The sequence below is a fragment of the Bos mutus genome, chromosome 28 (assembly GCF_027580195.1).
Source record: "Bos mutus isolate GX-2022 chromosome 28, NWIPB_WYAK_1.1, whole genome shotgun sequence".
Classification (NCBI taxonomy): Eukaryota; Metazoa; Chordata; class Mammalia; order Artiodactyla; family Bovidae; genus Bos; species Bos mutus.
In genome coordinates this window covers 16,270,123-16,295,723 of record NC_091644.1, presented here as the reverse complement: position 1 = coordinate 16,295,723, position 25,601 = coordinate 16,270,123, and the positions used below count along the sequence as shown (strand labels likewise).

At 37.9% G+C, this 25,601-nt stretch overlaps 1 protein-coding gene across 2 annotated transcripts in view; it reads right to left on the bottom strand.

Moving 5' to 3' along the window:
* Positions 1–25,599, bottom strand: part of CFAP70 (cilia and flagella associated protein 70) — an 83,440-nt gene extending 57,841 nt beyond the window's left edge. The window contains exons 1-9 of one of the 2 annotated variants that reach the window (XM_005910082.2): positions 25,197–25,599; positions 23,372–23,474; positions 21,984–22,173; positions 17,503–17,601; positions 17,254–17,333; positions 12,136–12,315; positions 9,815–9,997; positions 6,920–7,014; positions 3,271–3,370 (exon numbers count right to left, since the gene is read on the bottom strand). In XM_005910082.2, the coding sequence (XP_005910144.2) occupies positions 3,271–3,370; positions 6,920–7,014; positions 9,815–9,997; positions 12,136–12,315; positions 17,254–17,333; positions 17,503–17,601; positions 21,984–22,173; positions 23,372–23,434 (990 nt within the window). In that variant the 5' untranslated portion in view covers positions 23,435–23,474; positions 25,197–25,599. Of the gene's footprint in view, positions 1–3,270; positions 3,371–6,919; positions 7,015–9,814; positions 9,998–12,135; positions 12,316–17,253; positions 17,334–17,502; positions 17,602–21,983; positions 22,174–23,371; positions 23,475–24,884; positions 25,132–25,196 lie in introns of those variants that run through there. The other variant, XM_070364547.1, reaches the window with a different exon arrangement.
* Positions 25,600–25,601: the final 2 nt, after the last annotated feature.

Sequence of the window (25,601 nt, the reverse complement as noted above, 5' to 3'; positions counted from 1 at the left end):
GTAATAAAGACAGTACGGTACTGGCACAAAAACACACATAGATCAATGGAACAGGATAGAGAGTAAAGAAATAACACTCATATGGTCAATTAATTTATAACATAGGAAAGAAGAATACACAATGAAAAATACAGCCTCCTCAATAAATGGTGATGGGAAAACTGGACAAGCAAAAGAATCAGCTGGCCTACTTTCTCAAAATGTACACAAGACTAAACTCAAAATGGATAAAAGACTTAAATGTAACACCTGAAACCATAAAACTTCTAGAGAGAAACAGAGGCAATATACTCTTTGGCAGCAGTATTTATTGGATATGACTCCTCAGGCAAGGGAAACAAAAGTAAAAATAAATTGGACTATATCAATCTAAAACGTTTTTACACAGGAAAAGAAACTATGAGCAAAACGAAAAGGCCACTTACTAAATGGGAGAAAATATTTGCAAACTATATATTCAAAATGGGGTTAATATCCAACAAGTACAAAGAACTCATACAACACAACCTAAAAAAAAAACCCCAAACACCTGGATTTAAAACTGGGCAGAAGTTGTTCATAGGCATTTTTCCAGAGAAGGCATACAGATGACCAACAGGTATGTGAAAAGATGTTCAATATCAAGCACCATCAGGGGAATGCAAATCAAAACCACAATGAAACATCATCTCACACCTGTAAGAAAGCATGCACGTGTGCTCAGCCGTGTCCAGCATTTTGTGACCCCATGGAGTGTAGCTCACCAGGGTCCTCTATCCACGGGACTGTCCAGGCAAAGAAGCTAGAGTGGGTTGCCATTTCCTCCTCCAGAGGATCTTCCCAACCCACGGATTGAACCTGTGTCTTCTGTCTTGGCAGGCAGATTCTTTACCAGTGAGCCATGTGGGAAGCCCCCTGTCAGAATGGCTGCCATCAAAAGATGATAAGCACTGGCAAGGATGTGGAGAAAAGGGAAGTCTCTTCTCAGTACAACAGTACAACAATGTACTGTTGATGGGATTATAAATTGGTGAGCCATTATGGAAAACGCTAGGGAGGTTCCACAGAAAATTAAAAATATACCTGCCATCTGATCTAGCATTTTCACTTTGGCATATTTACCTGAAGAAAACAATATCATTAACTGGAAAAGAAATATGCACTTCAATATTCATCACAGGATTATGTAAAATAGATATGGAAGTGACCTAAGTGTCTATCAATAGATAAAGAAAGGGCTTCCCTGGTGGCTCAGTAGTAAAGAATCCATCTGACAAAGCAGGAGACATGGGTTCCATCCCTGGTACAAAAGATTCCACATGCCACGGGGCAACTAAGCCCAAGTGCCAAAACTACTGGGCCTATGCTCCAGAGCCCGGGAGCCACAACTACTGTGCCCGCGTGCCACAGCTGCTGAAGCCCACATGCTCTAGAGCTCACGCTCTGCAACAAGCAGTGCAATGAGAAGCTTGTGCGCTTCAACTGGAGCCTAGTATCCACACAGCGCAGCTAGAGAAAAGCCCATGTAGCAACGAAGACCCAGCAAAGCCAAAAATAAATATATACCTTTATTTAAAAAGATAAAAAGACAAAGAAGATGTGGCATATATATGTGTGTGTGTGTATCTGTGTGTATATATACACACACATACACACACACATATACAATGGAATATTCAGTTCAGTTCAGTCGCTCACTCATGTCCGACTATTTGTGATCCCATGAATCGCACCACACCAGGCCTCCCTGTCCATCACCAACTCCCGGAGTTCACTCAGACTCACGTCCATCGAGTCAGTGATGCCATCCAGCCATCTCACCTTCTGTTGTCCCCTTCTCCTCTTGCCCCCAATCTCTCCCAGCATCAGAGTCTTTTCCAATGAGTCAACTCTTCACATGAGGTGGCCAAAGTACTGGAGTTTCCACTTTAGCATCATTCCTTCCAAAGAAATCCCAGGGCTGATCTCCTTCAGAATGGACTGGTTGGATCTCCTTGCAGTCCAAGGGACTCTCAAGAGTCTTCTCCAACACCACAGTTCAAAAGCATCAATTCTTCGGTGCTCAGCCTTCTTCACAGTCCAACTCTCACATCCATACATGACCACAGGAAAAACCATAGCCTTGACTAGACAGACCTTTATTGGCAAAGTAATGTCTCTGCTTTTGAATATTACTCAGCCATAAAAAAGAAATCTTGCCATTTGTGACAACATGGATGGATCTAGAAAGTATTATGCTAAGTGAAATAAGCCAGACACAGAAAGACAAATACCACATCATCTCACTTATATGTGGAATCAAAAAGAAAGAATAAAATAAAACAAAAACAGAGAAAAACGGGTAGTTGCCCGAAGGGAGCGGTGATTGAGTGGGTGAGAGAAAACAACTGAAGGAGATTAAGAGGTCCACACAACCAGTTATGTAATATACGTCACAGAGATATACTGTAATAATACACAACATAAGGAATGTGGTCAATATTACTGTAATAACTTTACATGGGGACAGATGGCTACTAGACTCACCATGGTGAACACTTCATAATGTATGTAAGTGTCAAATCATTATATAGTACACCTGAAAAACTAACGATATTGTGCAACAACTATATTTCAATTTTTTTAAAGACAGGTCTTTTGCAGTAGACATTTATTGACCTACTTCCTGTGGTTTTCTTCTTCAGCAGGATAGGAAGCAACTGTTGGCATAGTCAGTGGGATGAATTGGAAATAGAGTCATTCGGACACATGCATTTATTTTTATCATAAACAAACAAAAAACAGTAGAGAACTTGTTCCAGGCTCATCAAAGCTATATCTTTTCAGAGTAGTAGCACACCTATGAAAATTAGCAGGCTAAAACATTTTAAGTAGGTCAGTCTAAAATAAATTTGGAAAGATGTATTAGGTTGAACCATACAGCCAATATTTAGCTACTTTTGATGTATTCAAAGTCTATTTCATAGTTTTACTTGTGGTAAAACTATAACAGAGGGCTAAAGGGAAATAGGATATCTGAGAATAAAGCCTAAATAACTTTTAGTGGACAACAGGGAACTAGGGTTACCAGTCATTCTGATTTGCCAGGAACAAGGGAGTCTCCTGACACATGAGACTTGCAGCACTAAAACTGGGAAATTATTAATATTAAGCAAATTAGGATGAGCTGGCGACCCTAGGGAACAGCCACACGGTTCACATTTTCCTTTGGTATCAGAATTAGAAGCAGAGTAACAGGCTGGGTCTGACATAGCATTTCTTCTACAATTATTTTTAAGTGAACAAATTTACCTTTTCGAATTTAGCAGATTTCCCTTTGGGCACAGCAACCAGAGGAACCCTTGTGATCTCTACAGGCCAAAATCGGCAATCAGCAATTCGTTTCTGAAAGCTGCAAATCAAGAATCAGCCCATTAGCATTATATGCAAAAATGAGGTTAGTATAATTAAGGTTAAAATGAAGTATTCCTGGAGAAGGAAATGGCAACCCACTCCAGTATTCTTGCCTGGTAAATCCCATGGACAGAGGAGCCTGGTAGGCTACAGTCCATGGGGTCGTAAAAAAAAAAAGAAGAAGAAAAAAAAAATAATGAAGTATTCCTCTCTTTAAAAGTAACCGAATACTTATATGCAAAAATTCTTATTCGGTATGTGAACTTTTAAAACCTTCTCATAGTTATAAAATTCCAAAAATAATTATCCTATATTGCTAGGAGAAGCAAATTATAGTTTTTGAGAGCAGTTTGACAATACGAATCAAAAGTGTTTAAAATGTTCATAGTCCTTGACCCAGAAATTCTACTTCTAGCGATTAATTCTAAAGAAATAATCAAACAAGTACGCACAAAGTACAAAATACATTTATTTCTACTGTGAAAGTAATCCCAGTAGGACTTCCAGTGTCACCCTGGACACATAAAGAGCTTGAAAGCTGTCATTCTTGTCTTCACAACAAGAAAAAAGCTGTTCAAATAAAAAACCAATGACTTTTCTTAGATCCACCTAAGAATTAAGTTCATATGGCAAATCACCACCTTGAAATATAGAGAAACAAGCAAGTACAAAGAAGCATAGCTAAGATTAGCTTACAGGCGTCAGAAGCCACTAGAGCCAGTTTAATTGGTAGAAACACTTTAAAGATAATTGTGAAAAACTGCTGGAGACTGAGAATGAACTAACCAGAGAGTTAAAAACTGGATGCCCACTCTTAGGGAGTCTCTATACTTTCTTGGGATTTAAATCAAGGAGTTCCATCAGATTCTTATGGTGAAAACAGAAGAAAAATTATCTTAGGGAGAAAGAAGGGAAAAGTAACTGTATTACAATATGTCCAGAGTGTTCTCTGTAATAAAGGCCTGCTCTATAAGGGAAACTACATCAGAGTTTTATTTGACCCAGGGAAAGGGCAATTAGACAACTCTAGCCCTATTTGTGGCACCCCACTCCAGTACTCTTGCCTGGAAAATCCCATGGACGGAGGAGCCTGGTAGGCCGCAGTCCATGAGGTCGCTGAGGGTCGGACACGACTGAGCGACTTCACTTTCACTTTTCACTTTCATGCACTGGAGAAGGAAATGGCAACCCACTCCAGTGTTCTTGCCTGGAGAATCCCAGGGACGGCGGAGCCTGGTGGGCTGCCGTCTATGGGGTCGCACAGAGTCGGACACGACTGAAGCGACTTAGTAGTAGTAGTAGTAGCCCTATTTAGCCTTCCTCTCTCACATGAGAAGAGGAAGAAAAAAAGATACACTTATGAAGTCACAACCTCGGGACTCAAACTCATTAAAATACTGAGATTTAATCACAGGATTATAGAAAACTTCCTTTCCCCAACACTTTACCACCATTCAACAGGATCCAGTATAATAACAGTGAATTATAAGTGAGAATCTTCAAACACAAACCCTATTTGGGAAAAAGCTCTGAGCATACCCAGAGACAATAGGGAAGGAGTAAAAGGACGCTGAAGCCTCTAGCGCTCACAGCTATTGAAAGAATTAAATACAGCCTACCTCCCAATCAGGTTAACATAAAACCTCACCCGGAAAACCCAATCACCACATTTCTTATTGCCCAAAACATAATGTCCAGCCTTCAAAAGAAAAAAACTACAAGAAATGCTAAAAGGCAAGAAAAATACCATCTGAAGAGGCAAAGCTATCGTGTGAACTAGACTCAGATATGACACAGATTTTGAAATTATCAGGTAGATAATTTAAAATAATTGATTAATATGATAAGAGCTCTAATGGAATAAGTAGAAAACATGTAAGAACAGATGGGTAATATAAATAGAGAGATGGAAATTCTAAGAAAGAATCAAAAGGAAACGTTGGAAACCAAAAACACTAACAAAAAAGAAAAATTAATTTGATGGGCTTATCAACAGACTGGACATAAACTGAGGAAAAAAATCTGTGATCTTGAAGCTACTGAGCCAATAAAAATTTTCCAAACTGAAACAGAAAGGAGAAAAAAGTTTTTAAATCACAAAAGAATATCTAAGAAATGTGGGACAATTACAAAAGGTATATAGGAATACCAGAAGGGGAAAAAAGTGAGAAAGAAGCAGAAGAAATATTTGAAGTCACAATGGCTGCAAATTTTACCAAATTAATGACAGATACCACAGATCGAGAAAGCTGAGAGCACCAAGCACAATATATATATATATATATAAAAAATCTACACCTAGGTATATCATATTCAAATTGTAGAAAGCCAAAGAGAAAGAAAATCTTGAAGTCAGAGAAAAAAAAAACTTACCTATAGAGGAACAAGGATAAGAATTATCTTGGATTTTCTTTCAGAAATCATGCAAGCAAGAAGAGAATGATGTGTAATACTTACAATTCTGAAAGAAACAAACTACCAACTTAGAATTCTGTATCTACTGTAATTATCCTTCAAAGATGAAGGAAAGATAAGACTTTTAGTCAAACAAAAATGGAAACAAGTTGTGGCCAGTAAACCTGTCATGCAAGAAATGCTAAAAGTCTTCACAGAAAAAGATATGAGATGGGTCAGAAAATATGGATCCATGTAAAGACAGGAAGAGAATCAGAATGAAAAAGATTTAGGTAAAATAAATTTAAATTTTTTTCTTACTTTTAATTAGTCAAATAGATAACTGTTCAAAGTAATAATAGCAAAAAATATATCCTTAATGAAGTATCAGCAAATCAAACAATGTAGATTTATATTATACACTACAATCAAGTTGGGTATATAGAACTCTGAAATATGTAATCAATTTTTCCAAAATTCTAAAACTGTTCTAAAAATAGCCTATTAATTAAAAAAGATATATATTTTCATTCAGATAATACATACATTGATAATCCTTTATTTCTCACTTCTCCCTAATCACTAGGTCAACCAGAGATTGACAGGTAACCACACAAAACTGTGTCATGTTCTGCTTTAGTAAATAAATCCTGATCTGGTATGGGTGACAATGTGTCCAACAAAACCACTCTTTCCTAAGTCTCTTTTTCTTCGAGAGATGGGCAATGAGATGAAGGAAGGTTCTACAAAAAGGGCTAATACAGCCCGCATGTTTCCTTTTTTAATCCATGAGCAGTTGCCTCTTCCAACTTTCTGCCAGGAATGTGACCGTGCAGGCTAGAGAGCCAATGAGCCATCTTGACCCATGAGATAACCTTGTGTATGGAATGCACACATCAAAGAAGGCAGAGCAAAGAGAAAGAGGCTGCATACCTAATAGTACCTAGAGCCACCACACATACTAGATCTGACCTTCTTTTATATGAAAGAGAAGAATCCACATGGTTAAACCACCATCACTAGAAGCCTGTTAGTACGTGTGGTAGAAGAGACTCTCAGATCACCTTAACTCAATTGTAAATAAACAAAAGTATAATAAAACATTTCTTCCCACAGTCCCTATTGGTTAGACATACTCCCTCCCTCTTCCTACCTGACCACTGCAGGAGGATCAAGGTAGCAGCGACTTTCCAAGTCCCAAGTAATCCTTTTCTTCATGCATTCCGCTTGGTTCCTAAATTCCCTATCCTATAAAATCATAAGACAGAGACTTTTATTCTCTCAGTATGGCATGGTTGCCTCCAGCTCCATCTGAGGGCATTCTTTTAATGGATTTGATCATAATAGTTTTATTACTACTACTATTACTACTTTAAGTATGACTACTACTAAAAACACTAACACCATCTTAAAGTTTTGAGTACTTTAGTACACAGAATAAATTACTTATATTATCCTTTTTTCAATCCAATACTAACTGCCAAACATTCATTCACATAACCTCAATCAGTGATTCTAAACCCTGAATGCATATTAGAACTATCTGGAAGCTTTTAAAAACAAAAAATCAAAACTTGGGCATTGGTATTACTTTATTTATTTATTTTAAATTTTATTTTATTTAACTTTACAATATTGTATTGGTTTTGCCATATATCAAAATGAATCTGCCACGGGTATACATGTGTTCCCCATCCTGAACCCTCCTCCCTCCTCCCTCCCCATACCATCCCTCTGGGTTGTCCCAGTGCACCAGCCCCAAGCATCCAGTACCGTGCATTGAACCTGGACTGGAGACTCGTTTCATATATGATATTATACATATTTCAATGCCATTCTCCCAAATCATCCCACCCTCTCCCTCTCCCACAGAGTCCAAAAGACTGTTCTATACATCAGTGTCTCTTTTGCTGTCTTGTATACAGGGTTATCGTTACCATCTTTCTAAATTCCATATATATGCGTTAGTATACTGTATTGGTGTTTTTCTTTCTGGCTTACTTCACTCTGTATAATAGGCTCCAGTTTCATCCACCTCATTAGAACTGATTCAAATGTGTTCTTTTTAATGGCTGAGTAATACTCCATTGTATATATGTACCACTGCTTTCTTATCCATTCATCTGCTGATGGACATAACATCGCAGCACTGTTTATAATAGCAAGGACATGGAAGCAACCTAGATGTCCATCAGCAGATGAATGGATAAGAAAGCTGTGGTACATATACACAATGGTATTACTTTAAAAGTAAATTCTTATACAATTGACCTGGTTAGAGTTTGGCCACCATTGTTTTAAAAGTTTTCTAGGTGACTGTGATGAGCAACCAAGGTTGAGAACTAGTTATCCAAACTAAAATGGGACATAAAATCTAAATATCTAAAATAAAATATCTAAGTGAAAATATTAATAAAAGTAAAGCATGAATTTTTAGTAATCACAATGATGAGAAAAGACACTACACAATATTTTTAAAATACTGCTAGCCTTATCTCTGGGCTTCCCAAGTGGCGCTATTTAAAATATTTAGAATCAGACGCCAAAATAATTCAACCACGCACTATATAATTACTTCATCAAATGTTTCCACTAATGATTATCAGTTTGTTCAAGACACATTTGCAAATGTGTTTACAGAATTTCCTATGCCCTTGACAAACATATGTTGTAGAAAAATATGAAGGAAGGAAGGAAGGAACAGAAGGAGAGAGGGAAGGAGGGAACAAAGGAAGGAATATAAAGAATAATTTCAACAACTTAAATGTCCACCAACAGGAGACTAATTAAGCAAATTAAAGTATGTTCATACTATTTCATATCATATAGCAAGTACAAATAAAGAAAAAGAATGAGAATGCTCTTCGTATATTTATGTGGGAAAAATCTCCACGATATACTATAAAGCAAAAAAAGCAAGCTGCAGAAGTGTGTGAGTATGTCACCGTTTGTGGGAAAAATGACAGGAAAAGAATACATGTAGATATCTGTGTGTATGAATACATGAAGAAAAACATTTTCCGTGCTTCCAATATGATTAAGCACTTTATATAATACTCAGTTCGGAGGAGGCAATGGCATCCCACTCCAGTACTCTTGCCTGGAAAATCCCATGGACGGAGGAGCCTGGTGCACTGCAGTCCATGGGGTCGCTAGGAGTCGGACACGACTGAGCGACTTCACTTTCACTTTCCACTTTCCACTTTCATGCACTGGAGAAGGAAATGGCAAGCCACTCCAGTGTTCTTGCCTGGAGAATCCCAGGGACGGGGAGCCTGATGGGCTGCCGTGTATGGGGTCGCACAGAGTTGAACACGATTGAAGCGACTTAGCAGTAGTAGTAGTTTAATACTCAGTTAAAAATAAATAAACACTTCACACTTGAAATAAAGCAAAAATAGCATAGTCTTCCTGACAGGTTCTAGTTCTGAAAACAGCAAGACTTTGAATACTTTCTGTAAATCCGGACTCCCTAAAGAAAAACAATTTGATCCCTGCCTTTTACTTTGTCGATGTCTATAAGCCAGTCTTTCTGGAATCTGACTTCCTTGCGCCTTTTGTGAGGAATCTTTAGGAAACTTTACTTTTCTAAACGTTTTTGCTTCTGAGTCTTCCTCTGACTATGTACTTTTGCTTTATTTATGTTCATAAAAAAGTATCCGAAAAGGAACACAAGAAACTATAGTGAAGGTTAACTTTCAGGGTGATGATCGAGGAAGGAATTAGGAAGAAGAGACAAGGACGAGCAGGGAGAATTCAACTGCATATCTCTTAATGCTTTTTCAACTTGTGACTGTATCATAACCTACTCATAAATAAATAAATTGCAAATGAGATAAAGAGTAAAATATGAAGTAAATCAATTATTTTGCTTGTTGGACTTAAGTCAGGAAACATTTTAATCAGAATTTTTACAGATAATTGTTTTGACATAACTGTTTAAGAGGTAATGGGTGTGTATGAGTTACAGTGATTTACAAACTGTAAACATGTTTTATCATATGCCAGTGCACTGAGATTGCCACCACAAACCATCTCATTCTCTCACCTCGGGGTGGTTGAGTTCCCCTTCTTCTTCCTCGTAAGGGCCACCAACGATGAAACTGTCAGGAATGTTGTTGGCTCCGGGAGCCAGAATGTTGGGAATAGGCCATTTTTTGGGCCTAGGAACAGGTTCTCTTTCCCCTCCAAGCTTCAGAGTTCCGTTCTTGAAGAAGATGGGATAGTCCTTCTAGAGAAATAAATACCATGTAACAGGAAATTTTGTAAAAGACTATGAAGTGGACAAAAAAAGATTACTGAAGTGTCTTTTCGATGGAACATCAGGTATTGTCTAATAGACCCTTCTGTGATTATCTGAGTCTAAAGAGGGGCTTATGTCCTTCATTTGTCTTTGTGCTATTTTATAATTCTGTAATTTATAGAAAATTGATAATAATGCAAATTATTCTTGTCCATAGATATGCACATGTATTTCGTCCAGTAAAAATATAACTGATTATTGCCCTATGGCTGATGATAAGTTTTGAATTATCAGCAAACATATTACAACTTTCCTGGTTGCTTACCAGGAAAAGGTAAGCAACCTCACCTCTGAACAAATCTGGGTCATTTGCTCAGATTCTTGTTTGAATTGGTTTAATCCCTTTATTTCATTTTATATTTATATGAGAGTCATGATGTACCTTTTTAAAAATTCTTTTACAAAACAAATGTGACAAAGGCTAAAAATATAAACATTTTTGTATTTGCAATTCATCTAAAATAAATTTGCAACAGAAAATTGGCAAAGTCTATAAATACACAATTTAGAGAAAAGCAAATTAGAAAATCCAACATTTAAATAAAAACATGCTAAATATGAATAAGTGAAATGCATATTAAAACCATGAGATATTGTTTTAAACCACAGATTGGCAGAGTCAAAGTCTGAAAATATTAAGTGTTGACAGCACTGTAAAGTTAATGATATTCTTACACATAGTTCATGGAAATGTATTTTGGTATAACTATGGAAAACAATTTTGTAGTCCATTATAAAAGTTAAAATTGGCATAACCTATAAGTCAAATATTCTAATTCTTTGGGTTTTAAGACTTCTGTGAAGGAGGGGCCTCTACAGGATAGTAGAGTAACAATCTTTGAAAATCTGCTCCTCAAAAAAAACCCCAATAATGCTAGCAAAAATTGCCAAAATTAAGGATGTCAAAACCATTCAATACGGACAGGACAGTCTTTCCAACAAATGGTTCTAAGAAGACTAGTTATTCCCATGCAAAAGAATGAGATTCATTCTTACCTAACACCATATACAAATATTAACTCAAAAATGGATCAAAGGCCAAAACATAAGAGCTAAAACTATAAAACTGTTAGATGCAAACACAGGGGGAAAGCCTCTGGACATCGTATTTGGCAATGATTTCTTGGTTATAACAAAATTAAAAAATGGATAAATAGAACTTCATCAAAACTGAAAACTCTGGGGTATCAAAAGATACTAACCAGCGTAAGAAAAGGCAACCAACAGAATGGGAGAAAATACTTACAAATCACGTATCTGGTAAGGGATTAACAGCTAAAAAATATAGAGGACTCCCAAAATGCCAACAAAAAAGACAAACAACCCAGGTCAGAAATGAGCAAAGGACTTGAATAGATATTTCCCCAAAGAAGATATAAAAGGGCCAGTAAGCACATGAAAAGATGCTCAGCATCTTTTAATTTTTATTTCACTAGGGAAATATAAATCAAACACATAAGGTTTGCTACTTCATACCTATTAGAATGGCTATTATGAAAAAAGAAAATAACAAGAGTTGGTAAATATTGGAGACATCACACTGCAGGTGGGAGTGCTGATGGTGACGAGGAATTGGAGATTTCCAGACAAAAAGTGTAAAATGGCAATAAAGCAGATGAAACTAATTATGCTTTTTTAGCAAGCAATCTGAAATCTCTTTTAAGAGCCTCAAAAAACCCATACACATCATTCTATAGAAATCTGGACTAAGAAAATAACTTGGATATAAAAGATTATAATGTAAAACACCATACAAAATTTACAATATATATGCAAAAAAGTAATCTTTGTACAAATACGACTTCCAAAAATTGTCAGTTTTTAATTGATTTACATATTTTCCACAATAAATATGTATTTATTGATATAAATTATACATAGACTATATGTAACATGTAAACTATACAGTTAACATAAATGTATAAAACAGAAGCAAACTTCATTTTTTTGAGCCTAAAAAACTCAGCTGTTAACAGAGCTTGCTTTGAATAAAATCTTAGAAGGTGAGGAAGAGATGGCCATACGAGTGTTTAAATCTGTATAAATTTCGCGCTGTAAGTCTTTACCTCTCCAGCTGACGGAACTTGCATTCCAACCATGTAGTTCTGCAGCGGCCCTATCGGAAGGAAGGATTCAGGCACAGAGTAGGCAGCCTCCAATGTGACCTTCAGAAGATTGCCTCCTGAGATCTGGGCTGGGGTCAATAAGGGCTCCGCGACAAATACTTTAACTTCAAGGCTGCACTGCTATAAAAGAGTAAAATTACACAGAAATTTTAAAACACCAGAGGCCTCCCCAGGTTTTACATTATCTCATTTGAATCTCACATCACTGTTCAAGGTAAGAAGGTCAGGTTTAATTATTTCCATACAGAGGATTCAAATAACTCTTTCTAGGTCCCATAAGTTAGAGATAAAGCCAAGAAGAGAATCTTATCTCAAAGTTAGAGCCCTTTCTTTCTGAGGGCAAGTATGAATACAAATATATATAGAAGAGGAATCTGAAAGTTTTATACTGAAATGTTATTAATAGTTGCACATGAGTGAGTGAGATTAGGGTGCTTTTATTGCCAGTCCGTATTTTATGATTATTTCTGTAATTTAAATATAGTGCTGAAAAAAATTTTTTATTAAATGTTTTTTATTAAATATTTGAAAATCATGTTCTTTAACATATTTCTGTTTTTCAAAGGTGAAAGAGCATTTCTGGCAGCATGAAAAGCTCTAGGAATGATTTTTTTTAGTAAGGCTACCAAGATTTGGTCATAGCAAACACCCTCTTCTAACAACACAAGAGAAGACTCTACACATGGACATCACCAGATGGTCAACACCAAAATCAGATTGATTATATTCTCTGCAGCCAAAGATGGAGAAGCTCTATACAGTCAGCAAAAACAAGACCAGGAGCTGACTGTGGCTCAGATCATAAACTCCTTATTGTCAAATTCAGACTTAAATTGAAGAAAGTGGGGAAAACCACTAAGACCATCAGGTATGACCTAAATCAAATCCCTTATGATTATACAGTGGAAGTGAGAAATAGATTTAAGGGACGAGATCTGATAGACAAGAGTGCCTGATGAACTATGGATGGAGGTTCGTGACATTGTACAGGAGACAGGGAGCAAGACCATCCCCAGGAAAAAGAAATGCAAAAAAGCAAAATGGCCATCTGAAGAGGCCTTACAAATAGCTGTGGAAAGAAGAGAAGCAAAAAGCAAAGGAGAAAAGGAAAGATATAAGCATCTGAATGCAGAGTTCCAAAGAATAGCAAGAAGAGATAAGAAAGCCTTCCTCAGTGATCAATGCAAAGAAAGAGAAAAACAACAGAATGGGAAAGACTAGAGATCTCTTCAAAAAATTAGAGATATTAAGGGAATATTTCATGCAAAGATGGGCTCAATAAAGGACAGAAATGGTAGGGACCTAACAGAAGCAGAACATATTAAGAAGAGGTGGCAAGAATACACAGAAGAACTGTACAAAAAAGGTCTTCACAACCCAGATAATCACGATGGTGTGATCACTGACCTAGAGCCAGACATCCTGGAATGTGAAGTCAAGTGGAACTTAGGAAGCATCACTACAAACAAACCTAGTGGAGGTGACGGAATTCCAGTTGAGCTATTTCAAATCCTAAAAGATGATGCTGTGAAAGTGCTGCCCTCAATATGCCAGCAAATTTGGAAAACTCAGCAGTGGCCACAGGACTGGAAAAGGTCAGTTTTCATTCCAATCCCAAAGAAAGGCAATGCCAAAGAATGCCTAAACTACCGCACAATTGCACTCATCTCACACGCTAGTAAAGTGATGCTCAAAATTCTCCAAGCCAGGCTTTAGCAATACATGAACCGTGAACTTCCAGATGTTTAAGCTGGTTTTAGAAAAGGCAGAGGAACCAGAAATGAAATTGCCAACATCCGCTGGATCATCAGAAAAGCAAGAGAGTTCCAGAAAAACATTTATTTCTGCTTTATTGACTATGCCAAAGCCTTTGTGTGGATCACAATAAACTGTGGAAAATTCTGAAAGAGATGGGAATACCAGACCACGTGACCTGCCTCTTGAGAAACCTATATGCAGGTCAGGAAGCAACAGTTAGAACTGGACATGGAACAACAGACTGGGTCCAAATAGGAAAAGGAGGACGTCAAGGCTGTATATTGTCACCCTGTTTATTTAACTTATATGCAGAGTACATCATGAGAAATGCTTGGCTGGAAGAAGCACAAGCTGGAATCAAGATTTCCTGGAGAAATATCAATAACCCCAGATATGCAGATGACACCACCCTTATGGCAGAAAGTGAAGAAGCACTAAAGAGCCTCTTGATGAACATGAAAGAGGAGAGTGAAAAAGTTGGCTTAAAGCTCAACATTCAGAAAACTAAGATCATGGCATCTGGTCCCATCACTTCATGGGAAATAGATGGGGAAACAGTGGAAACAGTGGCTGACTTTATTTTTCTGGGCTCCAAAATCACTGCAGATAGTGATTGCAGCCATGAAATTAAAAGACGCTTACTCCTTGGAAGGAAAGTTATGACCAACCTAGACAGCATATTAAAAAGCAGAGACATTACTTTGCCAACAAAGGTCCATCTAGTCAAGGCTATGGTTTTTCCAGTGGTCATGTATGGATGTGAGAGTTGGACTGTGAAGAAAGCTGAGCACTAAAGAATTGATGGTTTTGAACTGTGGTGTTGGAGAAGACTCTTGAGAGTCCCTTGGACTGCAAAGAGATCCAACCAGTCCATCCTAATGGAGATCAGTCCTGGGTGTTCATTGGAGGGACTGATGTTGAAGCTGAAACTCCAATAATTTGGCCACCTGATGCGAAGAGCTGACTCATTTGAAAAGACCCTGATGCTGGGAGGGATTGAGGGCAGGAGGAGAAGGGGACAACAGAGGATGAGATGGTTGGATGGTATCGCCGACTCAATGGACATGAGTTTGAGTGAACTCCGGGAGTTGGTGATGGACAGAGAGGCCTGGCTTGGTGCAGTCCATGGGGTGGCAAAGAGGCAGAACTGGAGGGAAGCAAAGGCAGCTACAAGTCTACTTGTAATGTTACAGGTGAGAGATTACAAGGTGATAAAGTGTAAGAATAAAGCTAAGAAGAGAGATTCCAAAGGCACTGAGGAGATAGAAAAGGCTGGATTTGGTGCAGGGCCAATTTGCAGATTAGTGTCAGAGTCCAGGTGAGCAGTCATGGAAGTAATATAGATTCTATATATGTCCTATGATTTATGAATGAGTGATGCCACTATCCAAAATAAAATAAAAGGAAGTGCTAAGTTCAGTTTTAAAATGTTGAGTGGAATTTCATTATAGAGAAATCAGTAGGTAATTGTAAAGTCTGACATTCTGAAATTCAGGAGAGGGGTCTGAAGAATTTAATTCAGCAGCTCAGACCCCTCTCCTGAATTTCAGAATGTCAGACTCTACATGTGAAATTCATGGATGATACCCTTCCCCTCAAATTTATGGATGATAGCCCTCCCCTACGAGTTGAACACAGATTAAGAAAAGAAGGTGACCAAGGACAGATCCTTCATACTAAGCAACAGAGGAAAAAAAAGAGGAGCTTCAGTGGTGAGTCAGATGGTAAAGAATATGCCTGCAGTGCAGGAGCCCTGGGTTCAATCCCTGGGTCGGAGAGATCCCCTGAAGAAGGGAATGGCAACCCACTCCAGCATTCTTGCCTGGGAAATCCCATGGACAGAGGGGTCTGGTGGGCTACAGTTCATGGGGCTACAGTCAGACATGACTTAGTACTACCACCACCACCACCGGGGGAAAGAGATGCAATGCAGGAACCTAAGAAGGTATAGTCAGTGAGCTAGAAATCAGAATATCAAAGGGAGGAAAGACTTTTAAGAAAGACAGACATTGGAGAATGTGGTATCTCTGATCAATATGTCTCTGAGAAGATAAGTGAAATGTCCCTCAGGTTTCTAATATGTATTATTGAATATGACAAGGAATACCAGATGACAAATTGAAGTCTCCTTTTCAGGGACAGGTTTATATCATTTTAGTCTCTGAATCTTGAAAAAACTAGTATATATGCTAATACATAAAATTAGTGAGAACTCTTGTCATATATTTTTTCCTTGAGTATGTGAAACAATTAAACACAGGAATATTATGAGCAGAGGTCATGAGGACTGGCAAATCATTTGACTAACTTTTCTCCTACAGTGATTTAAAGGAAATCAACAGCACAGAGGCTGGGACACTGGACCAAGGAAGGCAAATGGAGCTCAAATATCTACCTCTTTCCAGCATATGAAATGACAGAAAGATACTAAATGATTATCCTTATCATCAATAAAACAATAATGCTATAACAGCCCAAGAACAAGAAATGCCATCACCGGACTACACAGTTTTAGGAATCCTTGAAAGACAGAAAGAAAATTAAATCAGATCGACCAAAAAAAAAACTAGAAAAAAACAATCATATCCTACAATAAGAGGAGAGAATCACAGCAGAGGTAGGAGTGGATTGTGGCAGAATCCACAACAATCAGGAAGGATCCACCTCAATTGTTAAACAGGGAACTGCATTCAGAATAGTTGGGACAGTTAGGCCTTTCTCTCTCCTTGACTTGTGCGAAACAGAAGACAGCTGTGGTATCCGCTGAAGAGTGAGTGTGTACCTGCACAAGAGTGGTAAAAGCAGAGCCTCAAGAAGCTACCGATGCCAGGAGAAGCTGTGAAACAAAGCCCAGGACACAAACCAGTGGCACAGCCTACCAGTTCATGCTTCCCCTCTTCCAGTGGTCAGGGGCAGGCTGCCGTGACAGAAACTGTGTTAGGTGCCTTCATACGCTACTTAATTTAACCCACCAGGACACAGTTAAAGAAGTATTTTTACGGTTAAACCTTCCCTATATATACCCCTGGGCAAAGTAACAGATATCTACTCTGTGTCCATATACCCCACCCCACCATTTAATCACACTGGTGGTCATAACTTTTGATGTGTGGACTATGAACTCCTAAGGTAGGATTCTGCCTTATTATCTTTGTTTCCCAGAACCTAGCACTATGTGTGCCTGTGAAAAGAAGGAAAGAAGGTGCCTGAAGAATTAAACTCAACTAAACTGAACCGTAAGTGCAGAGAGTCTTGACTGAGTATCAGGCTGAAATGTTGGAGAGTTAAAACTCTGATTACCTTAACACCTGATCGAAAAGGTTCTATGGGCGAACCTGGCACAGGGTGCAGTGGTACCATTGTTTCAAACGAACTTTCTCCTGTGAAAAGAAGCCCAAGTCAAGCCAGAAAAGGAAGGGTTTTGCAGAGATAGCTGTGCTCATCTTTTCATCGCATCTCTCAAATTCATTGAGGGTATTTTTGTACTTCTCTGGAACTAAGTTTTATGAGCTTTGTTATTTCTGCTGTTGAGCAAATCACACATCTGACCTTCCAGGAGAGGAAGAAGGTCCACCACAGCTTGACCAAGAACCATGGTCTTCTCCTCTTTCTGTTTCTTTTCCTTTGGTAAAACTTCAGTCACTGTTACTAGAAAAATCAAAACAAAGAAATGAGAACATGTCTAACTCACAAATCAGATAACCAAGGTGCAACAAAGCACTGTCAAAGAAAATCAAGTTAAGAGAAATGAACTGGAAACTCGAGAAGGCACCATTATTAGCGACTTCCTGTGGGAGATACTGGACCTTCTCAGTGACTTATTAAACTTTTTTCCATGCAAATTATTTTTAAAAAGGATTTTATATCATAATCATGTACACACATAAGTATAATTTACTGCTACATGTGATTATAACAAAGTTTCACGTAATATTCATCCTTACTAGCTCAAAATCCTTAGGTATTTTCTATTAGGTTTCATGTATAAGAAATTACTGGTCATGACTCCCTCAATCAATTTTCAGAAAGACTAAAAATCACCATCTGTAGTTTGAAAAACACTGTTCCAGATCTTCCCATATTGCCTAGCACAGGCCTTAGCACACCTTGGAGTAATTTATAGAGCATGCAAGGTATGTACCAGTTTTTTCACTGCAGCATCATTCCTTGTATGTGTCAATATTTATTATGCAAAATTTCAAATATGTAAAAATGAGTAGCACAGATGGTAAAGAATCTGCCTGCAATGCAGGAGACCCAGGTTCAATCCCTGGGTTGGGAAGATCCCCTGGAGAAGGAAACGGCAACCCACTCCAGTATTCTTACCTAGAAAACCCCATGGACAGAGGAGCCTGGTGGGCTACAGTCCATGGGGTCACAGAGTTGGATGCGACTAACACACACACACAGTATAATGAATATCCCTATAACCATCACAGAGGTTTAACAACAGTTAGCGTATATTTGCTTCATGTTTGTGGAAATACTTCCAAGGAAGTTACAGACATCTTTACATTTTACTCCCAAATATTAAAGTATACAAATCCAAAATATGATACTTTCCTACATAACCGCAACATCTCTATCACATCTAGTAAATACGTGTAACAGCATTAAATATAATGCCTTAATGCATCTAATGCCCAGTCTACATCTAACATTTCTTAACTGCCCCAAAATTTATTCTGTAGCTGGTTTGTCTCAAAGGCCACATGTTGCAATTGGCTGTCATGTTTCTTCATGTTCTTTTCATTTACAACGGTCTCTCCTCCCACATACGTTATTTTAATATGGCACTGCTTTCTTGAAGACATCAGGACAGTTACAGAGAATATCTCACCTTCTGGATTCATCTTTTTTCTTTCTCATTGTATTTATTTCTCAATCCTTGTTTCCTCTAAATTTAGGTTCCTCTGTTAGCATTTTTGGCAAAGTTAATACAATTTGGTAACATACTTGCCTAAATGTTACATTATTAAACTCTGTGATCTTGCTAATTGTGAAAATGGAATCTCTGCTTAATTTTACTTCTCATATTAAAGTGAGATTGAACATTTTCCTTATGTTTAACCGTAAGTTATGTTTATCTGTGAAATTTTCATATCTCTTTCATATGCTTTGTGGACTTATCTGTTAGGTTCTAGGTGTTTTTTTAATTGGTATATAGGAGCTCTTTAAAGGGAAAGTACAGAACAGAACTGCAAATTGTATCTCAGTTTGTGATATCTTATAGTTGCTTATGTAAAATGTATTTTGTTTTCCTTCTGTGGCTTCTGCATTAGCAAAATACTTAGATAGGCTTCACTATTCTGTTTATTTAATTATGGTACATACTTTAATTATGGTACATAATTTAATTTTGTACACACATTTTATCCATCTATAATTTATAATTCAAAAGATACATAATTCAAAAAATTCAAAAAAGACACATGTACTCCCGTTCACGGTAGCACTATTCACAATAGCCAAGACACGGACACAACTTAAATGTCCACTGACAGATGAATGGATAAGGAGGATACATACATACACACACACACACACATAACAGAATACCAGACATCCATAATGAAGATTGAAATAAGGCCATTTTCAGCAACATGGATGCAACCAGAGATTACCATACTAAGTGAAGTAAGTCAGAAAAAGAAAGACAAATACCATATGATATCACTTATACATGGAAACTAAAATATGGCACAAAAAAGTGGATATATATGTATGTGTAACTGACTCTTTGCTGTATGGCAGTAACTAACACAGCACTGTAAATCAACTATATTCCAATAAAAACTTTTTAAATTAAAAAAGTCCTCATAAGTCAAATTATAGTATATGTGAACATTCAAAATGACAATTCTAATTTAAACATATCTCAAGGCTACTAATGTTAATAATAAAAAAGACAAAACAAAACAAAAATAAATAAATAAAATATGGCACACACGAACCTATCCATAAAACAGAAACAGACTCACAGACACAGACCACAGACTTGTGGTTGCCAAGGCAAAGTGGGTGAGGGAGAGGGATGGACTGGGAGTTTGAGGTTAATAAGTCAATCTATCAAGTTTAGAATGGATAAACCACAAGGTCCTACTGTACAGCACAGGGAATATATCTAATCTCCTGGGATAAACCATAATGGAAAAGAATATTAAAAAAGAATGCATATATGTGTATAACTGAGTCACTTTGTTGTATAGTAGAAATTAACACTGAAGGAAAGTTACATGGCTCAAAATAGCCTGGAGCTAACACTCCCCTTCTGGTCCTCCCCACCATTCTATGCAAAACAAAGAACTCTCAAGGGAAGGAAAAAATGGACATTAAGGTCGATTTCACCCAGCTCCTAGCTAGTCCAGCCCCTGGCCAATCTCCAAAATTCCTTGCCCCAGGTGTTTAAGAGATAACTACTCTGAACAACCTTGGAGAAGAACAGGTTCTTCTTAAGTTAGGGTCTCCTTAAGACCCTAACTTTCCACATACATGCCTATTTATACTTACTCATTTCTTAGGTTAGTGCAGCAGCTCGCTGATCTGACTGCTGCCCCCTCTCACCTCATTAAAGGTGATCTGTTCCTGTAAAGTGCCAGTCTCCTTTTTTTTCTGAACCTCGCCTTCTCTAACTCCCTTACCTTACAAGCACAACATTATAAATCAACTGTACTTCAATAAAAATAAATAAATAAAATAAAAAATTTAAAATCACACTATCAAAAAAAAGGATATGGGTTAAAACAAAATAAAACAAAGACTTCCACTCCAGTACGGCAATCTTGCCTGGAAAATCCCACGGACGGAGGAGCCTGGTGGGCTGCAGTCCATGGGGTCGCTAAGAGTCGGATACTTTCACTTTTCACTTTCACACATTGGAGAAGGAAATGGCAAGCCACTCCAGTGTTCTTGCCTGGAGAATCCCAGGGACAGGGGAGCCTGGTGGGCTGCCTGTCCATGGGGTCGCATAGAGTCGGATACGACTGAAGTGACTTAGCAGCATAGGTTTAGGGACAAAGTGTTTCAGAGATAATATTATGTAGCTAGAAACTGTAAAAGTGTGAATATAGAAACTATCCATTTATTTATCCATTCATTCTTGCAACAAATATTTTTGAGCCCTTTTATATCCCAGATATTTCTAGGTGCTAGAAATTCTGAAATAAGATACAGTCTGATTTCAAAAAGTGTCTCCTCTAAAAAGGAAGATAGTTAAAAACTGCAGTATGGTGAATTCTACACCATTCTACAGTACGGTGAATATACAGAAGTATAGACAGGGTTGCCACATGCCCAATTAAATATGCATTTCAGATAAAGAACAAATAATTTTTTAGTGTAAATATGTCTCAAATAGTTTTTTGCTTTTTTTTTTTTCCCCTAAATCTGACAGCCCTAAATATAAGAATACAAAGGAAAAGCTTCCAAACCAGCTTAGGAGACCAACGCGGCAAAGTCCAATTATATGTCTATTCATTTATGCCCATGGATTTATTTGAGGATTATCTTCATTCTTGTTTGACTGTTAACAGAATTTATTAGTTACTAAATAGTTCTTAAATAATATTTTTAGGGAAATTAAAATGAGTTGTACACATGAATAGATCAAATTATCTATATATCACTGGTCTTGCTTTCAAATTTGGGGTTCTTTTTTTTCATAAAAGAGTATGTTTACTTCTTTCTATGTTATTGCTTACTGTTTCTTCAAAATTGTATAAATTCTCTTTTTTTTTTATCATATATGTGTTTTATTATCACCCGCTGGAAAGAATAAAGCCAATCTGGAAAAAAGTTTTAAATCATTTTAAAAAGTCCAGTTACATGTCAAAAGGTCTTTGATACAAACTGATTAAAATTAGCAGGTCATAGTGACAACTGCCAGAACCAGGTAAGACTCAAATTATTCTGTGTTATTCCTAGATTAAAAAGGTTAAGATGTGTTCACCTGTCCCAACAAGAGCTACTAAATACCTTAGAATACCCTGATCACTCACATAATTAATGTATCTAGAATCACAAGGACTTACAGAACACAGGTTTGTGGGCGAGGTCATCTAAAGCGATTCCTCCTCCTTCAGGATTGAACTCAAAGCTGCAAGTGAAGTTGTATTTTGCAGTTCCTTCTGGAGAAACAGTAATTTTTGCAGAGTCTCCCAGAACCACTTGATTGAATTCTGCACGAATAAAGGTAACTGAAGTATCTCCTTTAAAACCTTTCTGTTGACAGAAACATACTTCACAATTATATTCAAATAGAAAATTTTCCCACGTCTGGCAACCCATTGTGACTTAAACTGACACATTTTAAACATTTTTCTAACAAGCTATACCACAAATACAAATGGGGGAAGTAGAAAGTCATGGCAACCCACTCCAGTACTCTTGCCTGGAAAATCCCATGGATGGAGGAGCCTGATGGGCTGCAGTCCATGGGGTCGTGAAGAGTCGGACAGGACTGAGCAACTTCACTTTCACTTTTCACTTTCACGCATTGGAGAAAGAAATGGCAACCCACTCCAGTGTTCTTGCCTGGAGAATCCCAGGGACCGGGGAGCCTGGTGGGCTGCTGTCTATGGGGTCGCACAGAGTCGGACACGACTGAAGCGACTTAGCAGCAGCAGCAGCAGCAGCAGAAAGTCATTAAACAAATACAGCTGTAGCTAAATGCAATGTTCTATTTAAAGGCCATTAAGTTGGAAGTTTTGAAAACTAAGTTTTTCAATTGTGTTTATATGATTATAAAAGCACACTGTGGAAATTTTTTATGATTTCATTTTTAATTGGAGTGGAAGTTTTGAAAAAGTGAGGAAAGCACATAGAAAAACTAATTACCTGTAATAATATATTTTCTAGTGTTTTGCTGTTATGTAGATATATATACACATTTATATATACCTTTAAAATAAAGTAGAGATCATTTATTATATCCTGTTTTGGAATAAGCTGTTTGACTTCATAGTACTGAATGAATATTTTGACATTTCATTATTCTTTTAAAGTTTAATACTTATACTGTAGTTTCATCAAATGAAATTAATCACAAGAGAAGCTCTGGAAGAATTCACATCCTTTTCAGGAGAAAGGAATTGCTGTTTAGGAAAATGAAAACCAGCTGTTTTACCCTCATTAAGTTTAGTATTTAAATTGCCAGGTATTTTATGCACACTGACATGACTTGCAGATTATAGACTGACAATAAGGAACACTGAGAAGGAAGTGCCATTACTATGTAAAGCCAAGGGATCTGGTGGGACAGAAATATGCAGAACTCCATTCCTCCTGCTAATGTTCCCAACACATTCTTCCCCAAGCCACAATAGGATGACTGACAGAGAGACAAGAGACTGAAGACAAAAGTACTTTTAAGAAGAACGAATAAACTAGGGACTTCCAGGATTCCCGAAAATAACTTTACCAAGTCATATCCCTCTGTCACAGTGATCTGCACAGGTCTGCCTGTTGATGACACCTGCTCCATATCAGCACCTGGGCAAAGTCTCTCTGGTCTTCTTTGAGCTCTGTGAACATAATAAGTGAATCTGTTCCCTTATACGCCACAGCTGCACGACTATCCACATTACAGCATAACCAATACCAGGGGAAAACCTAGGGAAATGCCTTACTCTGATACTGCTTTGTCCCCTTTCCAATCATTGGTGCCAGACAGGCAGTGCTTTAGGGAACTAGTCACAAGGATGACTCTGCTGGTTAGTGCTAAAAAATCGTCCTTATACATGTAACTACCCATTAAGAACAAATTATGACAAGGCAAAGAGGGTAGGAAAGCCATCACCCCACCTCCCATCCCCCACATCCTTCATAGTGGTTTTGATAGCTTTTTTCTTTTTTTTTTTCTGATGTGCAAGACTCCCCTCAAGGGTTATTTAATCTCTCAGTTTTAGAAAAACATCTTTTGATAACAAGAAAGTAGCAAGCATACAGAATGTTAGCCCACTGAAAAAAGTTCTGACATTATGTCTTATTTAGTCAAAGATATTTTCAAATGATTTTACAACACTAAGGACACAATTTCAAAAATAAATTGGATAGTTGTTAAGGAAAAAAAGAGGTCATATTTTCTGACTCAATTAAAAATGGAACTTAATGCAATTCCAACATTTTCATAGGATATACTTTGTTAAGTGTGTCTAGGCTGGTGGTACAAAAAAAAGAGAGAGATTTCTGTCCCCAAGCTTTGTAAGTATTCTGCCTCTTTCTAACAACTCGCTCATTTTCCGTTACCTACAAGTCTCAGATCACTTGTGAAACAGTTATGTCTCCAGGCTGACTTAGGGCCTAAGTGGCCCTGACAACTTTCTTACCAAGTTTATATTTGAAATGATCTTGTACATAAGTTTCCTTTTTTCTTTTTCAATAGCAGTACACGAATTAGGCCTTCACTAGCCTGATCCTGGAGAAATGCCTAACTTTTCTGGGCCTCAGTGTCACCTTCTGTAAAACAGATAATATAACCTGCTCTGTTACACATTTGTTGTGAATATCCACTAAAATAGTAAAACTGCTTAATCAATGAAGCACTGCACAAAAGGTGTTATTGACAGGCACTACTTGAGTGCTACTGAATGCTCAATTACTCCTTTAAAGACAAGTAATCTGTCACACATTTCTGCAGCCCCTGAGTGCCTGGCATCATGCCTTGTCGGCAAGAGTCATTAGCAGCATATTTGTTAAATGAGTGCAAGAAATCTGGCCAGCTAAAAGTTATAGTCAAGGCAGTCAGGTGGGGGCTCCTGTTGCCACTGACAAGGTACGCGTTTCTTGTTATCTGCTCAGAAGTTTCAGGAGGGGAAGTCAGATTAGAAATAGGTTAGATGCACTACAGTAAATCAACTATACTACAATCTTTAAAATTTTAATATAATAAAACAATTTTTAAATCGCTAAAAAAAAACAACGAAAAAGTTTACATGAAAGATGATGTTACTGGCGGTGGTCTGGGGACAGAAGTCCAGTGTGCGCTTATCTTGTGGGGGAATCTCGGTGCAAACCGGGAAGTGGGTTCTGAGTCTGGCTTTGAGTGGGAGGCCTGGGCCTGGCGGGAGAGTCGGGGGCTTAGCGGGGTCGGCAGCTTTCAGGTTTGTATGCGAGTAAAATCGTGCAGAGATGCGGCCTGTGGGTTAAGCTGAAGGAGAAGAGACTAAGGTAACGCGGTGTGGCCACAGGGTTGGAGTGGTGAGCCCGAAAAGAGATGATTTTCTAAGGAGTACTATCAGTCTTACCGAACAGCCGCAGAAGCGTTTTCGCAACTATAGCAACCAATTACTTCTCGCGATAACTTTGCCTCCGCAATCACCACAAGTTGATCCCAAGACTCGCGATAACATTGTCCGGGGGAAGAAAGAAGGATGGGGGCGCCAGGTGAGATTCTGCGCGTGCGCCCTGGAAACCTTGCTCCTGAGCCACGACCTCCGTGTCTAGCTGGGGTTTCGTATTTTCGTAGATGCCACTTTCCCTTACCCAGGGTGTTGGCTAAGTACAAAGTTTTCCACTTTCGAGTTTGCTTTCTTGACTCCTTTCTTTCAATAGTGAAAGTTTAATTTCACTATTGAAATTCGTGTATTTCACACACGAAGGTCGTGTCCGACTCTTCGCGACCCCATGGACTGTAGCCTGCAGGCTTCTCC